This window comes from Carcharhinus amblyrhynchos, chromosome 4, assembly GCF_965287045.1.
Source record: "Carcharhinus amblyrhynchos chromosome 4, sCarAmb.v2.hapA, whole genome shotgun sequence".
Lineage (NCBI taxonomy): Eukaryota > Metazoa > Chordata > Chondrichthyes > Carcharhiniformes > Carcharhinidae > Carcharhinus > Carcharhinus amblyrhynchos.
In genome coordinates, this window is record NC_137327.1 from 35,926,861 (window position 1) to 35,938,882 (window position 12,022).

General features: G+C 41.2%; 1 protein-coding gene and 1 long non-coding RNA gene across 2 annotated transcripts in view; both read left to right on the plus strand.

The window, feature by feature from the left end:
- Positions 1 to 12,022, plus strand: part of tent4b (terminal nucleotidyltransferase 4B) — a 77,723-nt gene that overhangs the window by 41,749 nt on the left and 23,952 nt on the right. Inside the window, exons 4-6 of the mRNA XM_080186972.1 lie at positions 275 to 395; positions 7,916 to 8,023; positions 11,351 to 11,479. Coding sequence (XP_080043098.1) covers positions 275 to 395; positions 7,916 to 8,023; positions 11,351 to 11,479 — 358 coding nt within the window. The remainder of the gene's footprint in view (positions 1 to 274; positions 396 to 7,915; positions 8,024 to 11,350; positions 11,480 to 12,022) is intronic.
- On the plus strand, positions 402 to 7,909 carry LOC145341922 (uncharacterized). The gene is made up of 3 exons (XR_013886465.1): positions 402 to 986; positions 2,063 to 2,162; positions 4,296 to 7,909. It is a non-coding gene; the product is annotated as an uncharacterized LOC145341922 (long non-coding RNA).

Here is a 12,022-nt window from a genome sequence, read left to right on the forward strand (position 1 = left end):
CTTTTGCTGTATCATGAAAAGAAAACTGACTCTGAACAGTGTTTTCTAGTTGTCATTTGGTCAAAGACTAAACATGCCATATAACTTTGGCAAAGTGTTTATTACCTGTGTATTTTTTAAAAATGTTTTTTTAGGAGTCCTTTTTTTCTTTAGGTTGAAATTTTAGCAATTATTTCACTTTGTATTTTCTTGGTCTTCTATTTTAAGTCATGGACTAAATTTTTAACTTGAGCAAAAAATGATTTCCTTTTGCTTTTTGTTCTCTGCCATTCAGTGATATTGACTTAGTGGTGTTTGGGAAATGGGAGTCTCTACCACTTTGGACTTTAGAGGAAGCACTTAGAAAACACAGTGTGGCTGATCAGAGCTCTGTAAAGGTCTTGGACAAAGCAACTGTAAGTACCGGGAAGCATTTTTTTTGTGTTTTATTCTTTTGTGTCTGTCTTGAAAAGAGTGGCAAGTACAAAAAGGGATTGCCGTATTTGTTGTGAGTGAAGGGCTTGTCTAATGCCACAGAAATATGGGTTGTGAATTAAGAGAGTGGAATGGGAGGCAGTGAGTGCACACCAATTTTATCACTGGAGTGAGGCCTGGATGATAATAGCAGGCTTCCTGCACACCTTTCTCATGCAGTTGTTTGGCAGGCTTGTGGCACATGTTTAAAGAAAAAAAGTACCTGTTTAAAGAGGGTTGCACTTTCTGAATTTGAACTTGGTTTCCATTTTTGATTCTGTTACTTCACATTGGAGGTGAATTGAATGAGTGGGGAAGGGTGCTTCTAGATTTGCAGATGTCTCCCTGGAAGTGGGAGACATGCATAAAGAAAGACCTAGAGACATGAACGTTTCCTGCAATGTGAGAAGATTTTGCCAAACTGTTCGTTATGAAAACCTGGAAAGAGACATCAGACAAAGTGTTGTGGGAGCATCGCCCCAAGGATGTAGATGAGAAACAAGAGATTGAATTACCTCAAAAGATCCACAAAGGTGAGTCCAATTCCTTCTGTTACATTGCAATTGGTAGTAGCCCCTTCTCCTTTCTCTCTTCCACTCCTACATTCCATTACATCTTTCATCATCTATATTACAGGCATCTTTTACCAACACTCAGTAGATAACCATATTTGTGGGTGACATGGTAGCACAGTTGTTAGTACTGCTGCTTCACAGCTCCAGGGACCTGGGTTCGCTTCTCGGCTTGGGTCACTGTCTATGTGGAGTTTGCACATTCTCCTCATGTCTGCATGGGTTTCTTCTGGGTGCTCCGGTTTCCTCCCACAGTCTAAAGATGTGCAGGTTAGATTGATTGGCTATGCTAAAATTGCACTTAGTGTCCTGAGATGCGTAGGTTAGAGGGATTAGTGGGTATTAGTGGCGATATGGGGTAGGGCTTGGGTGGGATTGTGGTTGGTGCAGACTCGATGAGCTGAATGGCCTCTTTCTGTACTGTAGGGATTCTATGATATGCTGCTTTCTACTTCACTGCTTCCACTAACCACATTCTTTTCTCACCTGGTGACACTTGTGAATTTGTACCTCTACCTATGGCTGTTTTTCTCATTTTGCACTCATACTTGCTTTGGAATTAATACTACTTCATTCGCCTTTTGTTTTCTCCCAAACAGTTTATCCACTGTATGTAGAAGGTTCATACACGTACACTTGCCTTTTCACTCGTTACTCAAGGCTCTCTTCCTTTTTCTGCAAAAGACATCAAAATAGATTATAAACTTATCTATAGGTATGTAAATAGGAAGAGATCAGTCAAAATAAAAATGAGCCCATTAGAGGCAGAAATAGTTGAAGTTATAATGGGGAATGAGGAAATGGCAGAGACGTTAAACAAATTCTTTGTATAGTAAAAGACCCAAAATCTGGAAATAATGAGGGACCAAGGGCCTAGTGAGAATGGAGGAACTTAGTGGTCAGTATAAAGAAATAGTACTGGATAAGCTAATGGGTCAAAGTGGAGACAAATCACCTGAATCTATATCAGATGGTTTTAAACGAAGTAGCTGCAGAGCCAGTGAATGCATTAATTTTGATTTTCCAAAATTCCTTAGATTCTAGAACAATTCCCAGGACTTTGAAGGTTGTAAACGACCCTGTTATTTTAAAAATGAAAGGAAAGAACCTATTTAATCTTGGGATCTGTATGTGCTGGTAAGGTAATTATTTATTGTGCTCCTTAATTGTCTGATAAGGTGATGAGCCGTACAAAATGCTATAATTTATTATTAAAGGTGTGGTGACAAGCATTTAGAAAATCATATAGTTAAGCAGAGCCAGAACAGAATTATGAAAGGGAAGTTTTCTTTCAGCACGTAACTAGTAGATATGGAGGATGTAGTGTATTTGGATATTCAAAAAATATTTGATAAAATGTCAAACATCATATCTTGGTTTTATGGGAAGGGGGTTCAAGATACTATATTAGCATGGATTCAGAGTTGTCTAATGGACAGAAGGCAGAGTCGGAATAATAGCACATTTTTGGGTTGGCAGGCTGTAACAATTAGTAACAACAGGATACTTTAAAGATCAGTACTTAGGCCTCCGTTAACAATCTATAAATGACTTGGATGAGGGTACCAAGTCTAATGTATCCAAAATTGCCAATGATACAAAGCTGCGTGGAAATGCAAGCGATAAGGAGGATGCAAAGAAGCTGCAGAGGGGGAGGATAGGTAAAATGTTAGAATCCGTCATTAAGGAGGAAATTGCGAGGCATCTTGAAGGGAATTGCTTGATAGAGCAGACGCAGCACGGTTTCATTAAAGGGAAGTCGTGTCTGACAAATTTACTGGAGTTCTATGAGGATGTGTCTAGGGCGGTGGATAGAGGAGAGCCGGTGGATGTGGTCTTTCTGGATTTTCAGAAGGCGTTTGACAAAATACCTCACAGGAGGTTATTGCAGAAGGTCGAGGGACATGGAGTTGGGGGTAGGGTGTTAGCGTGGATAGAGGATTGGTTGTCAAATAGGAGGCAGAGAGTGGGGGTCAATGGGTGCTATTCGGATTGGCGGATGGTGACTAGTGGAGTGCCCCAGGGGTCGGTGCTGGGGCCTCAGCTTTTTACCATTTATATAGATGATCTGGAGGAGGGAACCGAGTGTAGGGTGTCGAAATTTGCTGATGACACCAAGATTGGTGGAAAGGCAAATTGTGCGGAGGGTGTGGAGAGTCTACAGAAGGATCTAGATAGGCTGGGTGAATGGGCCAGGAAATGGCAAATGGAATTTAACGTTGGCAAGTGTGAGGTGGTCCACTTTGGTAGGAAGAATGGTAGGAAGGACTATTACTTACGTGGCGAAAAACTGCAGCAGGCGACGGTGCAGAGGGACCTCAGGGTCCTTGTGCATGAGTCGCAAAAACCCAGCTTGCAGGTGCAGCATGTGGTCAGGAAGGCGAATGGGATGCTGGCCTTCATAGCGAGGGGGATTGAATATAAAAGTAGGGAGGTCTTGCTGCGGCTGTATAGGGCATTGGTGAGGCTGCAGCTGGAGTACTGTGTGCAGTTTTGGGTGCCGCACCTGCGCAAAGATATTTTGGCCTTGGAGGGAGTGCAGAGGAGGTTTACTAGGCTGATGCCAGAGTTGAGGGGGTTGAGCTATGAGGAGAGGCTGAATAAACTAGGCTTGTACTCGTTAGAGTTTAGAAGAATGAGGGGAGATCTCATTGAGACATATAAGATGATGAATGGGATGGACAGGATAGAGGTGGAGAGACTCTTCCCGCTCAAAAAAGAGAGTAGGACTAGGGGGCACAGCCTCAAGATAAAAGGGGGGCGGTTTAGAACGGAGTTGAGGAGGAACTTCTTCACTCAAAGGGTGGTGAAATCTCTGGAATTCTCTGCCCGTTGAAGTGGTGGAGGCTGCCTCGCTAAATATTTTGAAGACGCGGGTTGATGGGTTTTTGATAAGAGAGGGGATTAAGGGTTATGGGGAGAGGGCGGGAAAGTGGAACTGAGCCACGACAGATCAGCCATGATCTTATTGAATGGCGGGGCAGGCTCGAAGGGCTAGATGGCCTACTCCTGCTCCTATTTCTTATGTTCTTATGAAACCAAGCAGCCCTCATTTGAAGTGGTACAGGATGTATAGCAGATCAGTGGTCAGGGCAGAGAAACTGCATTGCGCAGTTGGCTCTTAGCTTCTTGGAGTTGGCCAAATGCTTATCACTTATACCACATCATGCATCAGCCTTCAGTTGACTTCACAATCTTTATTAGAATGCTGAAGCTTTGTATGTCAAGGCTCTCAGTGCCATGCTAACTCTTGCCCCTTTTCTTTTCCAGCAGCAAAGATCTACTTGAGGCTCAAGAAGGTGACCCTTTGAAAATATCAGTCCTCCTGAGTAGGAAGTCAAGTGTTCAGACCTGCTGAGCACTAAAAAGGATTTGCACCACAGGTGGGGTAAATAATGAGTTAGGGCCTGAACTAGCTGAAAAACAAACTACATGAGAGCAAGAACAGATGCTGGTGGCAGAGACAGCACAGGAGACTACGCATCCTCTCCTAACTCTACTGATAGATGTGACTTCCAGGACAAGCCGTGAAACAAAAAATGTTTGAGGGACACAAGTGATTGTGTACCAAAATATGGAGGACTCTACATTCTACATGTATGGTATTCTGTTGCACTGCCTTTGAACTCTTGAATCTGTGTTGAAGTGTATGACCACTTGCAGAGATAATGCAACTGCATCCACATAAGGGTTGATGCTAACCAGTCCTTAGAGCTTTGATGGATGCTATGAAGTTCCCATCCAGGCTCTGGGTCCTCTTTTTGCCAGCTCTTCTAGATGGTGGTTACTGCTTATGGGTCGTTTCCTCCCTTGCTTGAAAAGACTTTCAGCAGATGGATAGATGGACAGGCATATGACATGGATAGGTGTTTTTCGAGGACCATTCATGTACAAGTTGTTCTCGTACGTAGAATTGATGAGAGCTGCAGTCTCATAGTAGTGATGGTGGTCGTGTTGCAGGACAGGAGTATTCTTGTTCAGCAGCCTCTTCCAGTTGTAAACTCTGCATCTATTGTGCAGGATGTGGCATGCCACAATAGTTCCAGAGACTCTTTGGAGCATCCTGTAGAAAACGCTGGGACCTATCGAGGCATCTGAACCTTGGTTTCAGGAGCCAGATAGTGAGCTAAGCAAACCTCACTGTTCACTAATGTTGTGATGTGTAAGGCTGGGACAGTTCTTGCCCACAAGTAGGCACCTTGCCATTTCTTGCAGGTTGGAAAAGCTAGAGAGTGTTTATTTGACTGTTAGAAGATGCATGAATCATGATGGCTACCTGGGAAATAGACATAGATGTGTATGATCTGTTTGTTTTGATCAGTCAAATTTCAAATTGTTATGAAGACTGCTAAGATTAACAATTGATTTTGAATTCATTGTCTAGAAACAGGAATTGGATTTTAAAAAAATTGTTTTGAAGACAGCTGAAGTGATTTCAACCTGCATCATGATGGCTGACATCAATCCTATGGCGAGGAGACGGCGTGTATGTAAAACTCACAATAGTCAATGTCCTGCTCCCCCCATCGGGGACTGTGAAAGAACTTTCTTCCTGCCTTATTGACAAGATATTTATGGAAATCACTTGCTGTATTCATCAGCTGAAGAAGAACCAATCAGGGGTTAATTGCTTGGACAATTGATTTTTATAAGATGTCTCTCCAGACAAGTTAATTGTGTTATAATTGGAAAATGTCTTTATGTTGAAATTACTTGCATAGAAGAGAGGTCATGTGACCAGGCAAATCTTAGTATGGTTTCAAGCACTGGGTTTCTCAGCAGAGCAGAACCAGAGGTTGAGCTAAGTGGAGCTCCTGCCTTTCTCTCTTCAGCCAACTACTATGTTTGGATCCTGTCCACTAATTTGACTTTGTCTGCATTCTCACTAAAGAATAAATGATACAGCTGCAGCCTCAGGAGAACAACCAAATCCAGCACCCACATTTTTAAATGGAAGCGTCAAGGCAATCAAATTCAGCTTGCAGCCAGTAGAGACTCCAAGCTCTGAACTGGGAACTTTTACTTCCTTACTCTATGACAAACCCATCGTCCCCTATTCTGTAGCATGTGTGCGTGCGTGTGTGTATGTGTGTACTTCAAGTCTGTGTATCAAAGTTGTGGCATGTTTTATGTTGCCCAGATCAGGTTAAATAAAACTAACCTCCTTATTAAACTAAAGAGAACTTGTCTGGTTATTTTATAATGCGTAAACAGTTAAACACTAGCCTTATTTAAACAGAAAAACCTATTACAATCAGCGAGGAATGGGCGGTATGGTGCAGGGATGGAAGAGAGAAACAAAATCCCTACAGTGCAGAAGGAAGCCATTCGGCCCATTGAGCCTGCACTGACGACAGTCCCACCGTTCCTATCCCTGTAACCCCTAATATTTACTCTAAATGTCAATTCAGCACGGCCAACCCACCTAACCTGCACATCTTTGGACTGTGGGAGGAAAGCAGAGTACCCAGAGGAAACCCACGCGGACATGGGAGGAAGGTGCAAACTCCACACAATCAATCACCCGAGGCTGGAATTGAACCTGGGTCCCTGGTGCTGTGGAGGCAGCAATGCTAACAACTGTGCCACCATGCCACCCATCCGGCTATCCAGGATGCCATTCAATGTTTCCTCACCTGGTCATAACTGTCAACTGAGTGAAATCCTTGTAGTTAATGAATGCTCCTACTTGGTTTTAAGGATACCTGATGGCAGCATATTGCAGTTGGCAACACCCTCCAACCTAGGGAATGCAACCATTGCTGCAAATTCTAAAACTGTCTCATTTTGATTATTGTCACCAATTTGAAAACAAATATATTGGTAAATATTGCATTGGTCACCTCCTTGAAGTGGATCACCAGCTGTATGTTGCGATTTTCCCACTAGTATATTGGAATCATCCTGAGCTAAAGAAATTTGAGTGAATGGTCACTCTTACAGCTACTGGCATACTTATTGTAGCAGACAGTTGTCTTTCAGGAGGCTGTCAAAGTCAGCAAATGCCCTTTCTTGGGAAGCACAACCTCCCCATATACTGCCCATCTAGCATATCATACCGTCACCCCTTGACTCTGTAGATGGATAAAGTTTTGTTAGATGGATAAAGCCTCCCAGGCCCTGTCATCAGCTGTCTTCCCAGAGATGTATACGCTACCCTTCATGGATGTTAGTGACCCAGCTGCTGCTGCTACACTTCTGTCACCACCTCCTTCCTTCAAGCAGCAAAGTCATCCATAATAAAATGTCTCTGCAAATAATGGATCAGTAAGTAAAAGGAAGTATCATTAAATAAGCAATATTAAAAGAAATTGTTCAAATTCCAAACCAGCTCTCCTGCAAACAAATGCCAGTGGTATAGGTGCGCAGACTTCACTACCTATTAGTTTGAGGAGCCAATCATGTTGGGATCTTAACTGCATCAGAAGGCCCCAATTTGCATACCTTGAGCAAACTTCCCAACTAGGAAGCGCATTGTCAGATTGGTGCAGAGTATGAAATAAGCTGCTACGGATTGGTCCACTGTTTGATTTTTATGTTGTGCAGGTCCTGTGCCTGCCCAGTCGTCTGAAATTCAAATGAATCAGCCCACTGAGTAAGAATAAATGCAATAACGAAAACTACCTATACGTTGGCAGAGTTTTGTGGAGTGGATTGCCATGTTCAGAGATCTGAAAAGGTCAGCGGGTTGCAATTTGGATGCCCTGGCCATGACTTTTTTGGAAATGGAGCAAAATTGTGCGGATATTATTTGTAATATTTCTTTTGGTTCTACTTCTCTATTGTCGGCTGACTAACAGAATGTCGATTTTCAATTCTTTGTTTTTGGAAATGAAATTGTATTCTGCTACTTTTGGTATAACCTTGTTTGTTTCCTTTTGATGCCTCAGGTGCCTATTATCAAACTAACAGACTCTTACACTGAGGTAAAAGTTGACATCAGCTTCAATGTACAAAATGGAGTAAAAGCTGCTCAGCTTATACATGAATTTATCAAGGTTAGAAGTTATAATATGTATTATATGTTATATTGGTTGAAGGATAATTATGGGCCAGAGCATTGGGAAGAATCTCCCTGTTTTCAAATTAGTTCTATGAGCCTTTTATTTAACAGGACATGAGTGGTTTAAATTTGGTTACCTACTGTGATACTGGTAATGAAGTCAAACTATTTGTGGCTTGTGACACAGTGACCTGTGCATATAGGTCACTTCAGTTGTAGATTTTGTGGAAATTGCACTGTTTTGACAGTAAAAAATCCAAATGATATCTTAAGCTTATTTCTCATGATATGACTGAAAAGGATCTAAGAAAAATTGATGGGAAAGGCCATATCTTGGACATTCTAATTTGTATCTGTTCCCTATCTAGCTGATTTGTTTTAAACAAACATATATTATTGTTTTGAGCAAAATAAAATGCTCAAAACTATTTTTAGAACTGCTCCTCTCAATTAAATTTATCTTCCGGTCTTATCTTTTTGGGTGTATCTGAGTTGTACCATTTGATACTTTGCTGTGTTACTGTGTCTTTTTCTAGGCTGCAGACATTTCCTCAGAGTACAGTCCTTTACACAGGATTCCCCAAACACGTCACCTCCCCTTTCAGCTCCCACTGAGGGCCCACAGCAATTTCAAAGCTTCGATGAGGCTTCAATGGGGAAAAAGTTCGGACACCACTGCTTTTACATTCAGGATTAGTTTTTCTGCCTACTCTGAAAATTGCCTGCACGTATCTTTCTATGGTGTAGTGACCAGAAATGAATACATCATTCCAGATGCATTGAGAATTCCATATTGCCCTGATTAACTGTTACTCTCGGATCTCTTTCCAAGTTTACCGATTTGGTCCCAATCCCACTTATTTTATGACCATGAAGCCGTTGTTTGTCGTGAAACCCATCTGGTTCACTAATATACTTTAGGGAAGGAAATCTTGCTGTCCTTGCCTGGTCTGGCCTAGATGTGACTCCAGATCCATAACAATGTGGTTGACTCTTAAATGCCTTCTGAAATGGCCTAGCAAGCTACGTAGTTCAAGAGATGGGCAATAAATGCTAGCCTAGCCAGTTATGTCCACATTCCATAAATTAATAAAAACCTGTTTATATAATTTTTTCACATCTTTTATCAGCGGCTTATTTTTCTATTGCAATTGTGATGTTAGTGTACCTTGAAGAGATTTTTTTAAAAAGTCATGCTGTAAGCCTTAGGTGATGTCATTGTTGTCCAAAAAAACTGGACAGGTGACATGGATGATTTTCAGTTTTGTTTTGGCTGCAGTGTTAGAGGCAGTCTTAGCAGCAAGCTTGAAAAGTAGTATTTTTCTCTGCGTTCCTTTGGAAATTTTACCAGCTGAAAGAAGGCTTTTGCCCTGTTGCAATGAAAAAAATCTGTTTTGGAATTCTGGGGAGCTGATACTACTGCAAACTGCTGAGTTTTCAAGATAATTTGAAATTGGCATGCAACCCAGTATTCCAGGATTCCAGTATCATGTGAGCTTTAGACTGTGCAGTGATAAACCTGTTTGAAGGGTTTTGTTTATTGGATTTTGGTTTTGATTGGAACATCATTAGATATGTCCATTAAGGGTTATACATTGGTGTGGTGGTTTTGTTTTTCTTTGAAATTGATAAGTTCTTGCTAATTGTCTTACTATACATGTTAACTGTATTCTTAAATAACCTTTGATTAAAAAGTTCTCTAGTTGGTCTTTTGAATCATACCAGAAGTGAAACTTCTCATGCTTACCCTAGCCAAATTCAAGGTGCAAAACTTATGATTCAGGTGGGCTTCATAAAACACTTTGAGTTTCTGACCTGAACCGTACCAATATTCCTACTTTACAATTGTCACTTATTTTACAAACTTATGATTTGTTTGAAAAGCATTTCTATCCCCTGCTTCCTGTTTTATTACAGATCAAGTCTTGTTCTATTTATTTAGTTTTAATCAGCATTTTATAACTTGCAATTTTGTTAAAAGCATTCTGATAAATTTAGCATTATGGAGCATAAAAGCTTACTCCTGATGGATCTGTACTTTCTTGGTTTATCCCTTCCTACATGTGGAGAAATCTCAGAAGGAGGCCATTTGGCCAATCGTGTCTGCACTGGCCCTCCAAATGAACATCATGACTCAGTATCATACCTCTGCCGTTTGCCCCATACCCTTGCACATTGTTTCTATTCAAGTAATCATCTAATGCCTTGTTGAATGCCTCGATTAAACCTAGTTTGACCACACTTTCAGTGAGTGCATTCCAGACCTGAACCACTCATGTGAAAATGTTTCTCATTTCACAGATTGCACAAAAAAGAAAATATGCATAATTTAAATTACATTTCAGTTACCAACCTTAATTTTTGTAATATATGAAAAAAACTAGAAACATAATTAGCATATATTTCAAAAGAGGTCACATTATGCTAATCTTACTGAAGCTTATTTTAAGTAATAAAGAATAGACAATGTGTCCATGGATTTTCAAAAGATTTTGCAAAAGTACTGCAAAATAAACCCATGACTCAGATGCCTCTTGGAGTGAGGGCTCTTTATGAACCAGAAATTGAACTGGATCAGCTAATAAATATTGTGGTGGCAGTAGTGAATCAAAGGTGGGCGATTCTGCCGTAGCTAATTCGTGTTTTGGCTTCCCAAAACCTGTCTTCCGACTTAAAAGTCAAAAGGAGGCTGGAATACACTCCATTTGCCTGAACGAGTGTGGCTCCAACAACTTCTGAAGCTCCACACCATCCAAGCCTAGGCACCTCTACTACTGTAGACATTCATTCCTTCCACCACCAGTACACATGGCAGTAGTCTGTACCATTTTACTAGATAGACTACAGTAATTTGCCAAGCCTCATTTGACAGCAACTTTGAAACCTTCTACTGCTTAGAAGCAGAATGACAGCAGACACATGAGTGCCACCAGCTGTAAGTTCCCTTCCGAGCCTCATGCCACTCTGGAATTATACTGCTGTTTCTTTGGAATGGTTGAGTCAAGACCTGAAATTTCCTTCATAACAGCACTAAGCGTATGCCATATGGACTGCAAGGTTCAAGTAGGCAGCTCACCACCACCTTCCCAAGGGCATTTTGGGCAAGGCAACAAATACTTGCCTTGCCATTGATTCAAACATCCATGAAAGAATTTTTAAAAACTATGTAGGAATTTGCAAAGCTATTGTTACCTGAACTTTTTTTCTTGTTTCCTTGTTGGTGTTATATTTCCAATTTTCTGAAGTATGTAAGGATGAACATTATTTTGACAAGATGACAATTTCCCCTTTTTAGAGCTAACAAGCTTTTACTTTTTTGTAGAAGTTTCCAGTGCTTCCGTGCCTGGTTCTGGTGCTGAAACAGTTCCTGCTGCAGAGAGACCTAAATGAAGTATTCACAGGCGGGATTGGCTCCTACAGTCTGTTCCTAATGGCGGTTAGCTTTCTACAGGTGAAAAGCTTTTCCTTTTTCTTAGTCTTTTAAGCTCTTCTTTGCTCACCATCTCTTCTCCCTGCTAGCTTGCTGTTTTTTTCCCTCACTTTTTTGCTTTTTTCTACTTTCTGTTTCTTGCTCATTTTCTTCCTCCATTCCTCGAAGATGGATTGGCCTGAACTTGTAGAATTCTGATCCTTCCAGCAACAAACAAAAGTGAACATTTTGTCCTTTCCATATCGTGTTGTGTGTTCTGTAATAACACTTATCAGAAAAATTGCCACTGTTGATTTTGCCTACTGTATCCTGAAGAATATTGAAACATGAATGATGACAGTCAGTCCCTCTGTTCTGCCATTCAGTCATTTGATACAATAGACCATGTTTAGTCTGTCCCTCTAGTCTATTTTCTTGCTGTTGATCATTCCCTAACCTGTTGATCTTGAGCTTGAAAGCTTCAATTGACTGTGCATCCACATTCTACTTGGTAAGAACAAAGAACAACCCAGCACGGGAAACAGGCCCTTCAGCCCAATGAGCCCGCGCCACCGCATCACCCTA